This window comes from Oncorhynchus clarkii, chromosome 2 (genome assembly GCF_045791955.1).
Source record: "Oncorhynchus clarkii lewisi isolate Uvic-CL-2024 chromosome 2, UVic_Ocla_1.0, whole genome shotgun sequence".
Classification (NCBI taxonomy): Eukaryota; Metazoa; Chordata; class Actinopteri; order Salmoniformes; family Salmonidae; genus Oncorhynchus; species Oncorhynchus clarkii.
Window position 1 is genome coordinate 8,458,021 of NC_092148.1, and position 14,987 is coordinate 8,473,007.

Here is a 14,987-nt window from a genome sequence, read left to right on the forward strand (position 1 = left end):
TGTGTTTTACTCCCATGAAGGCCAGATTAGACAGTAGAGCTATAAATGGCCTATGATGATGTAATACATTGATGTCTACTGTGACTGTGGGTCCCTGGCTGTCCAGGGAACTCTCCTGTGACCACACTGACACTAATAAATAGAACATGTGAAACAAGCCTGTCTGGGAAACTCATTGATTACAAATCAAACACACTGCGAATTCATTATTCATTACAATAATCAAGTGACCAAATTGGAGTGAAGAGCCTATGATGAGTGGGTCTGTGATTTGCTGCGTTCACACACCTCTCTCGTACTGCTAAGGTGAGGCCGCTGTTGACAGAATGTGGCAGACTGAAGAAGACTGAGAACTCCCTGCCACGGTGTACTGAGTCTCAGTACCTCACACACCTTTTCTCACACTATAACAGTACTATTGTCATCCTGAAACAATTCTATCAGTAAAAAATGGAGGGAGAGAGAGGGAGGGTAGAGGAAGAGAGAAAACAAGAAGCACTAGGACCCCGAGGGCAGAACTAGCATTGTATAACACTACGACCCCACCCACATTCTCGTTCACTCCACAACACTCTACCTGATCCTGTTAATGCACCGGTTTCTCTTGATTCACCTGATACACCAACACACCTCCCGAGCAGAGACCAGACAGAGAGCAGAATGTTTGTTAAAGTTAACATGTTGTCTTTATTAAGGTTAAACACAGGGGTATAGAACATAGACAAGAACAGCAATAAGGAACTGCACAGAAACATGGCAGAGCTGTAACCTGAGCTCTGACCCAAACTCACCAGTTAGTTCCATGTAACCACAGGCCTAGGATCAGATTAGTTCTAAGATTAACCATAAGGAGGATGTAAAAAGGCCTTATCCAGGTAGTGGTTATGGGCAACTACAACTGATCCAAGCTGCAGTCTGTTTGGGTTTGTCTCCATCTACAGGACAAGACCGGGACTGCAGCTCTGCAGATTTTCACCTGGGAACAGTTACCAGCATGTAGCAGTTTTATCAGAGCAGATCAACATGACAATACAATAAGTCATAACAAATTGTTTGTGTCATCATTTAAACAGTTAGGGCTTTGATTGTGTAGCAGCAGTAACCTTACTACTTTAACATTCATCTTTCATCGTCACCTGTCCCTCTGTCTGCCTGCCTGTCTGTCTGCAGGGATATGTGATTCTCTCAGAACATGTTATTACAGGGTGTGTAGTGTGGGAGCGTGTTATTACAGGGTGTGTAGTGTGGGAGCGTGTTATTACAGGGTGTGTAGTGTGGGAGCGTGTTATTACAGGGTGTGTAGTGTGGGAGCGTGTTATTACAGGGTGTGTAGTGTGGGAGCATGTTATTACAGGGTGTGTAGTGTGGGAGCGTGTTATTACAGGGTGTGTAGTGTGGGAGCATGTTATTACAGGGTGTGTAGTGTGGGAGCGTGTTATTACAGGGTGTGTAGTGTGGGAGCATGTTGTTACAGGGTGTGTAGTGTGGGAGCGTGTTATTACAGGGTGTGTAGTGTGGGAGCATGTTATTACAGGGTGTGTAGTGTGGGAGCGTGTTATTACAGGGTGTGTAGTGTGGGAGCATGTTATTACAGGGTGTGTAGTGTGGGAGCGTGTTATTACAGGGTGTGTAGTGTGGGAGCATGTTTTACAGGGTGTGTAGTGTGGGAGCGTGTTATTACAGGGTGTGTAGTGTGGGAGCATGTTATTACAGGGTGTGTAGTGTGGGAGCATGTTGTTACAGGGTGTGTAGTGTGGGAGCATGTTATTACAGGGCGTGTAGTGTGGGAGCATGTTATTTCAGGGTGTGTAGTGTGGGAGCGTGTTATTAAAAGGTGTGTAGTGTGGGAGCATGTTATTTCAGGGTGTGTAGTGTGGGAGCATGTTATGTCAGGGTGTGTAGTGTGGGAGCATGTTATTTCAGGGTGTGTAGTGTGGGAGCATGTTGTTACAGGGTGTGTAGTGTGGGAGCATGTTGTTACAGGGTGTGTAGTGTGGGAGCATGTTGTTACAGGGTGTGTAGTGTGGGAGCATGTTGTTACAGGGTGTGTAGTGTGGGAGCATGTTATTACAGGGCGTGTAGTGTGGGAGCATGTTGTTACAGGGTGTGTAGTGTGGGAGCATGTTGTTACAGGGTGTGTAGTGTGGGAGCATGTTATTACAGGGCGTGTAGTGTGGGAGCATGTTATTTCAGGGTGTGTAGTGTGGGAGCGTGTTATTACAAGGCGTGTAGTGTGGGAGCATGTTATTTCAGGGTGTGTAGTGTGGGAGCATGTTATTTCAGGGTGTGTAGTGTGGGAGCATGTTATTTCAGGGTGTGTCGTGTGGGAGCATGTTGTTACAGGGTGTGTAGTGTGGGAGCATGTTGTTACAGGGTGTGTAGTGTGGGAGCATGTTGTTACAGGGTGTGTAGTGTGGGAGCATGTTATTACAGGGTGTGTAGTGTGGGAGCATGTTATTACAGGGTGTGTAGTGTGGGAGCATGTTATTACAGGGTGTGTAGTGTTGGAGCATGTTATTACAGGGTGTGTAGTGTTGGAGCATGTTATTACAGGGTGTGTAGTGTGGGAGCGTGTTATTACAGGGTGTGTAGTGTGGGAGCATGTTATTACAGGGTGTGTAGTGTGGGAGCGTGTTATTACAGGGTGTGTAGTGTGGGAGCATGTTGTTACAGGGTGTGTAGTGTGGGAGAATGTTGTTACAGGGTGTGTAGTGTGGGAGCGTGTTATTACAGGGTGTGTAGTGTGGGAGCATGTTGTTACAGGGTGTGTAGTGTGGGAGCATGTTGTTACAGGGTGTGTAGTGTGGGAGCGTGTTATTACAGGGTGTGTAGTGTGGGTGCATGTTATTACAGGGTGTGTAGTGTGGGAGCATGTTATTACAGGGTGTGTAGTGTGGGAGCGTGTTGTTACAGGGTGTGTAGTGTGGGAGCATGTTATTACAGGGTGTGTAGTGTGGGAGCATGTTATTACAGGGTGTGTAGTGTGGGTAGACATAAAACATGTTCCTTTTAAAATAACACTTAAGCAAATTATTTTGTATGCAAATCTAGAAAGGTTGACTGCATTATGTACAGTAAATGCTGACTGCTGAGTGCAGCCAGTGGACGTGGGACTCCTGAAGGTCGTCTCACACCAGGTCCATGAGGCATCCATGATGTCACAGGGGTCACGGACTCAGAGCTCCGTCATCAGGAGAGCCCTGAGAATCTTCTCTCTGCCCAACCTCATCTCCTCCCCGCTAAACACAGACACACACACAGACAGGGACAAACACACACACAGATCATCATGAGGAATGTTACATGACTGGGATTTGTGTGTTAAGTGTGTCTGTAACCTGAGTGTTTGTGTGTAACCTGAATGTGTGTTACCTGTTGGTGTGAGAGGCGAGGCAGGGTACCAGGGGAGGGATGGAGGTGTGGTAGAAGGAAGGGGAGAGGTGGGGAGAGTGAGAACGCTCACAGCATGGACTCCTCAGCTCCAGTATCGGCATGTCCATCTGCAACACACACAAAACAGTTTAGTTCACAATCCACTATTATCCTGGTATTTGCTTAGAAATGACAAGGCTCTGATCCAAATGGACGAATGCTCTGCTATGAAAAGTGTGTGTTGCTGAGTGCTCTGGGGTATGATAACCTGTGTGTTTGTTTCCTGAGGGTATATGGAGGGTTGTGTCTGGTTGTCCAGTGAGTTGTTAGAGCCACACTTCCCAGTGCTCCGGGAAGAGATCGCTGCAAGGGCCTCTGGGAGATTATCCTCGTCCTCATGGTTACTGAGGACCAATTACAGGACAGTGTTCAGCCACAGCATTCTAAATGTAAAACATGAGTAGTGAATAACTAACATCATGGGTTTTTGTGTAGTGGCTAGGTTATGACAGTACTTTGAGTACAGGACACAGCTGTGAGCATCGTATAGAATCCCAGAGCAGGTTGTGAATACCCTGCCATACTTACAAGCTGAACTGCCTGACCAGTCTTTTCCTGCGGTTGGTGTTAGGGTTAGACTTGGCGGGTCTGTCTGTGGTTGAGTTGTGGTCGGGGCGGAGGGAGGTTTTCTCTGTGGTCAGACTGGAAGTGGCAGAGTCTCGAGAGTCCTGACTGGAGCTCTGATACCTGAGATACACACATACCATTATCATCCACCAAACACACACACACACTGGGAGGAGTATTGTATCACTGCTAGTACTGGCCTGTCGTTGATCTCCTGACTACAGGTCTTCCCTCTGGGCGTCAGCGGAGCATCCTTCATCAAGAGAGGAAGAAGAGGAGAGGACAGGAGGATGACAGAAGAGGAGAGGATAGGAGGATGACAGAGGAGAAGAGTAGAGGACAGGAGGATGACCGAAGAGGAGGATGACAGAAGAGGAGAGGATAGGAGGATGACAAAGGAGAAGAGTAGAGGACAGGAGGATGACCGAAGAAGAGGAGAGGACAGGAGGATGACCGAAGAGGAGAGGAGGATGACAGAAGAGGAGAGGATAGGAGGATGACCGAAGAAGAGGAGAGGACAGGAGGATGACAGGAGGATGACAGAAGAAGAGGAGAGGACAGGAGGATGACAGAAGAAGAGGAGAGGACAGGAGGATGACAGAAGAAGAGGAGAGGACAGGACGACAACAGAGGAGAGGACAGGAGGATGACAGAAGAGAAGAGGAGGACGAGAGAGAGTATAGAAGGATGAGAAGAGGAGAGGACAGGAATATGACAGAAGAAGAGGAGAGGACAGGAGGATGACAGAAGAGAAGAGGAGGACGAGAGAGAGTATAGAAGGATGAGAAGAGGAGAGGACAGGAATATGACAGAAGAAGAGGAGAGGACAGGAGGATGACAGAAGAAGAGGATGGGAGAAGAGGAGAGGACAAGAGGATGACAGAAGAAGAGGAGAGGAGGATGACAGAAGAGAAGAGGAGGACGAGAGAGTATAGAAGTATGAGAAGAGGAGAGGACAGGAATATGACAGAAGAAGAGGAGAGGACAGGAGGATGACAGAGGAGAAGAGGAGGAGAGAGAAGAGGAGGATGAGAGAAGAGGACAGGAGGATGACAGAAGAAGAGGAGAGAACAGGAGGACGACAGAGGAGAAGAGGACAAGAGGATGAGAGAGGATGTTAGCTTTTACACGGCTACTGCAAACACACACTCAATAGGGTCAGAACTCACTCTATAGACAGCCTCCGTCACTAGGTGTCAGTACTCACTCTATAGACAGCCTCCATCACTAGGTGTCAGTACTCACTTTATAGACAGCCTCCGTCACTCACTAGGGGTCAGAACTCGCTCTATAGACAGCCTCCATCACTAGGCGTCAGAAATCACTCTATAGACAGCCTCCATCACTAGGGGTCAGTACTCACTCTATAGACAGCCTCCATCACTAGGGGTCAGTACTCACTCTATAGACAGCCTCCATCACTAGGTGTCAGTACTCACTCTATAGACAGCCTCCATCACTAGGTGTCAGTACTCACTCTATAGACAGCCTACATCACTAGGTGTCAGTACTCACTCTATAGACAGCCTCCATCACTAGGGGTCAGTACTCACTCTATAGACAGCCTCCATCACTAGGTGTCAGTACTCACTTTATAGACATCCTCCGTCACTCACTAGGTGTCAGAAATCACTTTATAGACATCCTCCTTCACTCACTAGGGGTCAGTACTCACTTTAAAGACAGCCTCCATCACTAGGGGTCAGAACTCACTCTATAGACAGCCTTCATCACTAGGGGTCAGTACTCACTCTATAGACAGCCTCCATCTGAGCTTTGTAGATGTTACACTTGAGATGGTCTGGAGGGCTGCAGGGAGAGGAGGGCTGGAGAGACTTCTCAGACAACTGCTTCTCCTCTGCCTGAGAGATGAGAGAGAGAGAGAGGTGGAGTCTAAATGTGTAATAAAATAACTGCTTAAATATGTCTGACCTGGTGTGTAACCGTACCTTGTTGTCCATGTTGACATGTAGTGAAGGCCAGGGAGAGGTGTTGCTGTCTGTCTCCAGGGGGTTGAGCAGACAGAGCTCCAACTCATCTACAGGACAGGGAGGGGCTCTGTGTTCTAAACACACACACAGTGTTAACATATAACCTGGCTGCCGTGGTGTCATTAACCTGGCTGCCGTGGTGTCATTAACCTGGCTGCCGTGGTGTCTATAACCTGGCTGCAGTGGTGTCTATAACCTGGCTGCCGTGGTGTCTATAACCTGGCTGCCTGTGGTGTCTATAACCTGGCTGCCTGTGGTGTCTATAACCTGGCTGCCGTGGTGTCTATAACCTGGCTGCCGTGGTGTCATTAACCTGGCTGCCGTGGTGTCTATAACCTGGCTGCCGTGGTGTCTATAACCTGGCTGCCGTGGTGTCTATAACCTGGCTGCCGTGGTGTGTATAAACTGGCTGCCGTGGTGTGTATAAACTGGCTGCCGTGGTGTGTATAAACTGGCTGCCGTGGTGTGTATAAACTGGCTGCCGTGGTGTGTATAACCTGGCTGCCGTGGTGTGTATAACCTGGCTGCCGTGGTGTGTATAACCTGGCTGCTGTGGCGTTAATAACCTGGTTGCCATGGTGTGCATAACCTGGCTGCCTGTGGTGTCTATAACCTGGCTGCCGTGGTGTGTACAACCTGGCGTGTATAAACTGGTTGCCGTGGTGTGTATAACCTGCCGTGTATAACCTGGCTGCCGTGGCGTCTATAACCTGGCAGCCGTGGCGTGTATAACCTGGTGTGTATAACCTGGCTGCCGTGGTGTGTATAACATGGCTGCCGTGGTGTGTACAACCTGGTGTGTATAACCTGGCTGCCGTGGTGTGTATAACCTGGCTGCCGTGGTGTGTATAACCTGGTGTGTATAACCTGGCTGCCGTGGTGTGTATAAACTGGCTGCCGTGGTGTGTATAACCTGGCTGCCATGGTGTGTATAACCTGGCTGCCGTGTTGGCTGCCGTGTTGTGTGTTGTCTATTACCTGGCTGCTGTGGTGTCTAGCCTGGTATCTATAACCTGGCTGCCGTGGTGTCTATAACCTGGCTGCCGTGGTGTGTATAACCTGGCTGCCGTGGTGTAAATAACCTTGTGTCTATAACCTGGCTGCCGTGGCGTTAATAACCTGGTGTCTATAACCTGGCTGCCGTGGTGTCTATAACCTGGCTGCCGTGGTGTGTATAACCTGGCTGCCGTGGTGTAAATAACCTTGTGTCTATAACCTGGCTGCCGTGGCGTTAATAACCTGGTGTCTATAACCTGGCTGCCTGTGGTGTCTATAACCTGGCTGCCTGTGGTGTCTATAACCTGGCTGCCGTGGCGTGTATAACCTGGCTGCCGTGGCGTGTATAACCTGGCTGCCGTGGCGTGTATAACCTGGCTGCCGTGGCGTGTATAACCTGGCTGCCGTGGCGTGTATAACCTGGTGTCTATTACCTGGCTGCTGTGGTGTCTAAACTGGTGTCTATAACCTGGCTGCCTGTGGTGTGTATAAACTGGCTGCCGTGGTGTGTATAACCTGGCTGCCGTGACGTTAATAACCTGGTGTCTATAACCTGGCTGCCTGTGGTGTGTATAACCTGGCTGCCATGGTGTGTATAACCTGGCGTCTATAACCTGGCTGCCGTGGTGTGTATAACCTGGCTGCCGTGGTGTGTATAACCTGGCTGCCGTGGTGTGTATAACCTGGTGTGTATAACCTGGCTGCCGTGGTGTGTATAAACTGGCTGCCGTGGTGTGTATAACCTGGCTGCCATGGTGTGTATAACCTGGCTGCCATGGTGTGTATAACCTGGCTGCCGTGTTGTGTATAACCTGGTGTCTATTACCTGGCTGCTGTGGTGTCTAACCTGGTATCTATAACCTGGCTGCCGTGGTGTCTATAACCTGGCTGCCGTGGTGTGTATAACCTGGCTGCCGTGGTGTGTATAACCTTGTGTCTATAACCTGGCTGCCGTGGCGTTAATAACCTGGTGTCTATAACCTGGCTGCCTGTGGTGTCTATAACCTGGCTGCCGTGGTGTGTACAACCTGGCGTGTATAACCTGGCTGCCTGTGGTGTCTATAACCTGGCTGCCGTGGCGTGCATAACCTGGCTGCCATGGCGTGGATAACCTGGCTGCCGTGGCGTGTATAATCTGGCTGCCGTGGCGTGTATAACCTGGCTGCCGTGGCGTGTATAACCTGGCTGCCGTGGCGTGTATAACCTGGCTGCCGTGGCGTGTATAACCTGGCTGCCGTGGCGTGTATAACCTGGCTGCCGTGGCGTGTATAACCTGGCAGCCGTGGCGCGTATAACCTGGCTGCCGTGGCGCGTATAACCTGGCTGCCGTGGCGTGTATAACCTGGTGTCTATTACCTGGCTGCTGTGGTGTCTAACCTGGTGTCTATAACCTGGCTGCCTGTGGTGTGTATAACCTGGCTGCCGTGGTGTGTATAACCTGGTGTCTATAACCTGGCTGCCGTGGCGTTAATAACCTGGTGTCTATAACCTGGCTGCCTGTGGTGTCTATAACCTGGCTGCCATGGTGTGTATAACCTCGCGTCTATAACCTGGCTGCCGTGGTGTGTATAACCTGGCGTGTATAACCTGGCTGCCGTGGTGTGTATAACCTGGCTGCCATGGTGTGCATAATCTGGCTGCCATGGTGTGTATAACCTGGTGTCTATAACCTGGCTGCCATGGTGTCTGTAACCTGGCTGCCGCGGTGTCTGTAACCTGGCTGCCGCGGTGTCTGTAACCTGGCTGCCGCGGTGTCTGTAACCTGGCTGCCGCGGTGTCTGTAACCTGGTTGCCGTGGTGTCTATAACCTGGCTGCCGTGGTGTGTATAAACTGGCTGCCGTGGTGTGTATAAACTGGCTGCCGTGGTGTGTATAAACTGGCTGCCGTGGTGTGTATAACCTGGCTGCCGTGGTGTGTATAACCTGGCGTCTATAACCTGGCTGCTGTGGCGTGTATAACCTGGCTGCCGTGGTGTGTATAACCTGGCTGCCGTGGTGTGTATAACCTGGCTGCTGTGGCGTTAATAACCTGGTTGCCATGGTGTGCATAACCTGGCTGCCTGTGGTGTCTATAACCTGGCTGCCGTGGTGTGTACAACCTGGCGTGTATAAACTGGTTGCCGTGGTGTGTATAACCTGCCGTGTATAACCTGGCTGCCGTGGCGTCTATAACCTGGCAGCCGTGGCGTGTATAACCTGGTGTGTATAACCTGGCTGCCGTGGTGTGTATAACATGGCTGCCGTGGTGTGTACAACCTGGTGTGTATAACCTGGCTGCCGTGGTGTGTATAACCTGGCTGCCGTGGTGTGTATAAACTGGCTGCCGTGGTGTGTATAAACTGGCTGCCGTGGTGTGTATAACCTGGCTGCCGTGGTGTGTATAACCTGGCGTCTATAACCTGGCTGCTGTGGCGTGTATAACCTGGCTGCCGTGGTGTGTAAAACCTGGCTGCCGTGGTGTGTATAACCTGGCTGCCGTGGTGTGTATAACCTGGCTGCTGTGGCGTTAATAACCTGGTTGCCATGGTGTGCATAACCTGGCTGCCTGTGGTGTCTATAACCTGGCTGCCGTGGTGTGTACAACCTGGCGTGTATAAACTGGTTGCCGTGGTGTGTATAACCTGCCGTGTATAACCTGGCTGCCGTGGCGTCTATAACCTGGCAGCCGTGGCGTGTATAACCTGGTGTGTATAACCTGGCTGCCGTGGTGTGTATAACATGGCTGCCGTGGTGTGTACAACCTGGTGTGTATAACCTGGCTGCCGTGGTGTGTATAACCTGGCTGCCGTGGTGTGTATAACCTGGTGTGTATAACCTGGCTGCCGTGGTGTGTATAAACTGGCTGCCGTGGTGTGTATAACCTGGCTGCCGTGTTGGCTGCCGTGTTGTGTGTTGTCTATTACCTGGCTGCTGTGGTGTCTAGCCTGGTATCTATAACCTGGCTGCCGTGGTGTCTATAACCTGGCTGCCGTGGTGTGTATAACCTGGCTGCCGTGGTGTGTATAACCTTGTGTCTATAACCTGGCTGCCGTGGCGTTAATAACCTGGTGTCTATAACCTGGCTGCCTGTGGTGTCTATAACCTGGCTGCCGTGGTGTGTACAACCTGGCGTGTATAACCTGGCTGCCTGTGGTGTCTATAACCTGGCTGCCTGTGGTGTCTATAACCTGGCTGCCGTGGCGTGTATAACCTGGCTGCCGTGGCGTGTATAACCTGGCTGCCGTGGCGTGTATAACCTGGCTGCCGTGGCGTGTATAACCTGGCTGCCGTGGCGTGTATAACCTGGCTGCCGTGGTGTGTATAACCTGGTGTCTATTACCTGGCTGCTGTGGTGTCTAACCTGGTGTCTATAACCTGGCTGCCGTGGTGTGTATAACCTGGCTGCCGTGGTGTGTATAACCTGGCTGCCGTGGTGTGTATAACCTGGCTGCTGTGGCGTTAATAACCTGGTTGCCATGGTGTGCATAACCTGGCTGCCTGTGGTGTCTATAACCTGGCTGCCGTGGTGTGTACAACCTGGCGTGTATAAACTGGTTGCCGTGGTGTGTATAACCTGCCGTGTATAACCTGGCTGCCGTGGCGTCTATAACCTGGCAGCCGTGGCGTGTATAACCTGGTGTGTATAACCTGGCTGCCGTGGTGTGTATAACATGGCTGCCGTGGTGTGTACAACCTGGTGTGTATAACCTGGCTGCCGTGGTGTGTATAACCTGGCTGCCGTGGTGTGTATAACCTGGTGTGTATAACCTGGCTGCCGTGGTGTGTATAAACTGGCTGCCGTGGTGTGTATAACCTGGCTGCCATGGTGTGTATAACCTGGCTGCCATGGTGTGTATAACCTGGCTGCCGTGTTGGCTGCCGTGTTGTGTGTTGTCTATTACCTGGCTGCTGTGGTGTCTAGCCTGGTATCTATAACCTGGCTGCCGTGGTGTCTATAACCTGGCTGCCGTGGTGTGTATAACCTGGCTGCCGTGGTGTGTATAACCTTGTGTCTATAACCTGGCTGCCGTGGCGTTAATAACCTGGTGTCTATAACCTGGCTGCCTGTGGTGTCTATAACCTGGCTGCCGTGGTGTGTACAACCTGGCGTGTATAACCTGGCTGCCTGTGGTGTCTATAACCTGGCTGCCTGTGGTGTCTATAACCTGGCTGCCGTGGCGTGTATAACCTGGCTGCCGTGGCGTGTATAACCTGGCTGCCGTGGCGTGTATAACCTGGCTGCCGTGGCGTGTATAACCTGGCTGCCGTGGCGTGTATAACCTGGCTGCCGTGGCGTGTATAACCTGGTGTCTATTACCTGGCTGCTGTGGTGTCTAACCTGGTGTCTATAACCTGGCTGCCTGTGGTGTGTATAAACTGGCTGCCGTGGTGTGTATAACCTGGCTGCCGTGGCGTTAATAACCTGGTGTCTATAACCTGGCTGCCTGTGGTGTCTATAACCTGGCTGCCATGGTGTGTATAACCTGGCGTCTATAACCTGGCTGCCGTGGTGTGTATAACCTGGCTGCCGTGGTGTGTATAACCTGGCGTGTATAACCTGGCTGCCGTGGTGTGTATAACCTGGCTGCCGTGGTGTGTATAACCTGGTGTGTATAACCTGGCTGCCGTGGTGTGTATAAACTGGCTGCCGTGGTGTGTATAACCTGGCTGCCATGGTGTGTATAACCTGGCTGCCATGGTGTGTATAACCTGGCTGCCGTGTTGTGTATAACCTGGTGTCTATTACCTGGCTGCTGTGGTGTCTAACCTGGTATCTATAACCTGGCTGCCGTGGTGTCTATAACCTGGCTGCCGTGGTGTGTATAACCTTGTGTCTATAACCTGGCTGCCGTGGCGTTAATAACCTGGTGTCTATAACCTGGCTGCCTGTGGTGTCTATAACCTGGCTGCCGTGGCGTGTATAACCTGGCTGCCATGGCGTGGATAACCTGGCTGCCGTGGCGTGTATAACCTGGCTGCCGTGGCGTGTATAACCTGACTGCCGTGGCGTGTATAACCTGGCAGCCGTGGCGCGTATAACCTGGCTGCCGTGGCGCGTACAACCTGGCTGCCGTGGCGTGTATAACCTGGTGTCTATTACCTGGCTGCTGTGGTGTCTAACCTGGTGTCTATAACCTGGCTGCCTGTGGTGTGTATAACCTGGCTGCCGTGGTGTGTATAACCTGGTGTCTATAACCTGGCTGCCGTGGCGTTAATAACCTGGTGTCTATAACCTGGCTGCCTGTGGTGTCTATAACCTGGCTGCCATGGTGTGTATAACCTGGCGTCTATAACCTGGCTGCCGTGGTGTGTATAACCTGGCGTGTATAACCTGGCTGCCGTGGTGTGTATAACCTGGCTGCCATGGTGTGCATAATCTGGCTGCCATGGTGTGTATAACCTGGTGTCTATAACCTGGCTGCCATGGTGTCTGTAACCTGGCTGCCGCGGTGTCTGTAACCTGGCTGCCGCGGTGTCTGTAACCTGGCTGCCGCGGTGTCTGTAACCTGGCTGCCGCGGTGTCTGTAACCTGGTTGCCGTGGTGTCTATAACCTGGCTGCCGTGGTGTGTATAAACTGGCTGCCGTGGTGTGTATAAACTGGCTGCCGTGGTGTGTATAAACTGGCTGCCGTGGTGTGTATAACCTGGCTGCCGTGGTGTGTATAACCTGGCGTCTATAACCTGGCTGCTGTGGCGTGTATAACCTGGCTGCCGTGGTGTGTATAACCTGGCTGCCGTGGTGTGTATAACCTGGCTGCTGTGGCGTTAATAACCTGGTTGCCATGGTGTGCATAACCTGGCTGCCTGTGGTGTCTATAACCTGGCTGCCGTGGTGTGTACAACCTGGCGTGTATAAACTGGTTGCCGTGGTGTGTATAACCTGCCGTGTATAACCTGGCTGCCGTGGCGTCTATAACCTGGCAGCCGTGGCGTGTATAACCTGGTGTGTATAACCTGGCTGCCGTGGTGTGTATAACATGGCTGCCGTGGTGTGTACAACCTGGTGTGTATAACCTGGCTGCCGTGGTGTGTATAACCTGGCTGCCGTGGTGTGTATAAACTGGCTGCCGTGGTGTGTATAAACTGGCTGCCGTGGTGTGTATAACCTGGCTGCCGTGGTGTGTATAACCTGGCGTCTATAACCTGGCTGCTGTGGCGTGTATAACCTGGCTGCCGTGGTGTGTATAACCTGGCTGCCGTGGTGTGTATAACCTGGCTGCTGTGGCGTTAATAACCTGGTTGCCATGGTGTGCATAACCTGGCTGCCTGTGGTGTCTATAACCTGGCTGCCGTGGTGTGTACAACCTGGCGTGTATAAACTGGTTGCCGTGGTGTGTATAACCTGCCGTGTATAACCTGGCTGCCGTGGCGTCTATAACCTGGCAGCCGTGGCGTGTATAACCTGGTGTGTATAACCTGGCTGCCGTGGTGTGTATAACATGGCTGCCGTGGTGTGTACAACCTGGTGTGTATAACCTGGCTGCCGTGGTGTGTATAACCTGGCTGCCGTGGTGTGTATAACCTGGTGTGTATAACCTGGCTGCCGTGGTGTGTATAAACTGGCTGCCGTGGTGTGTATAACCTGGCTGCCATGGTGTGTATAACCTGGCTGCCATGGTGTGTATAACCTGGCTGCCGTGTTGGCTGCCGTGTTGTGTGTTGTCTATTACCTGGCTGCTGTGGTGTCTAGCCTGGTATCTATAACCTGGCTGCCGTGGTGTCTATAACCTGGCTGCCGTGGTGTGTATAACCTGGCTGCCGTGGTGTGTATAACCTTGTGTCTATAACCTGGCTGCCGTGGCGTTAATAACCTGGTGTCTATAACCTGGCTGCCTGTGGTGTCTATAACCTGGCTGCCGTGGTGTGTACAACCTGGCGTGTATAACCTGGCTGCCTGTGGTGTCTATAACCTGGCTGCCTGTGGTGTCTATAACCTGGCTGCCGTGGCGTGTATAACCTGGCTGCCGTGGCGTGTATAACCTGGCTGCCGTGGCGTGTATAACCTGGCTGCCGTGGCGTGTATAACCTGGCTGCCGTGGCGTGTATAACCTGGCTGCCTTGGTGTGTATAACCTGGTGTCTATTACCTGGCTGCTGTGGTGTCTAACCTGGTGTCTATAACCTGGCTGCCTGTGGTGTGTATAACCTGGCTGCCGTGGTGTGTATAACCTGGCTGCCGTGGTGTGTATAACCTGGCGTCTATAACCTGGCTGCCGTGGTGTGTATAACCTGGCTGCCGTGGTGTGTATAACCTGGCGTGTATAACCTGGCTGCCGTGGTGTGTATAACCTGGCTACCGTGGTGTGTATAACCTGGTGTGTATAACCTGGCTGCCGTGGTGTGTATAAACTGGCTGCCGTGGTGTGTATAACCTGGCTGCCATGGTGTGTATAACCTGGCTGCCATGGTGTGTATAACCTGGCTGCCGTGTTGTGTATAACCTGGTGTCTATTACCTGGCTGCTGTGGTGTCTAACCTGGTATCTATAACCTGGCTGCCGTGGTGTCTATAACCTGGCTGCCGTGGTGTGTATAACCTGGCTGCCGTGGTGTGTATAACCTTGTGTCTATAACCTGGCTGCCGTGGCGTTAATAACCTGGTGTCTATAACCTGGCTGCCTGTGGTGTGTATAACCTGGCTGCCGTGGTGTGTATAACCTGGCTGCCGTGGCGTTAATAACCTGGTGTCTATAACCTGGCTGCCTGTGGTGTCTATAACCTGGCTGCCATGGTGTGTATAACCTGGCGTCTATAACCTGGCTGCCGTGGTGTGTATAACCTGGCTGCCGTGGTGTGTATAACCTGGCGTGTATAACCTGGCTGCCGTGGTGTGTATAACCTGGCTGCCGTGGTGTGTATAACCTGGTGTGTATAACCTGGCTGCCGTGGTGTGTATAAACTGGCTGCCGTGGTGTGTATAACCTGGCTGCCATGGTGTGTATAACCTGGCTGCCATGGTGTGTATAACCTGGCTGCCGTGTTGTGTATAACCTGGTGTCTATTACCTGGCTGCTGTGGTGTCT

General features: G+C 51.7%; 1 protein-coding gene across 1 annotated transcript in view; it reads right to left on the reverse strand.

The window, feature by feature from the left end:
• Positions 1 to 3,113: 3,113 nt before the first annotated feature.
• Positions 3,114 to 14,987, reverse strand: part of LOC139420497 (band 4.1-like protein 4B) — a 60,178-nt gene continuing 48,304 nt past the window's right edge. The window contains exons 17-23 of the mRNA XM_071170708.1: positions 5,949 to 6,064; positions 5,751 to 5,861; positions 4,200 to 4,252; positions 3,961 to 4,119; positions 3,641 to 3,776; positions 3,373 to 3,500; positions 3,114 to 3,239 (exon numbers count right to left, since the gene is read on the reverse strand). Coding sequence (XP_071026809.1) covers positions 3,176 to 3,239; positions 3,373 to 3,500; positions 3,641 to 3,776; positions 3,961 to 4,119; positions 4,200 to 4,252; positions 5,751 to 5,861; positions 5,949 to 6,064 — 767 coding nt within the window. The 3' untranslated portion in view covers positions 3,114 to 3,175. The remainder of the gene's footprint in view (positions 3,240 to 3,372; positions 3,501 to 3,640; positions 3,777 to 3,960; positions 4,120 to 4,199; positions 4,253 to 5,750; positions 5,862 to 5,948; positions 6,065 to 14,987) is intronic.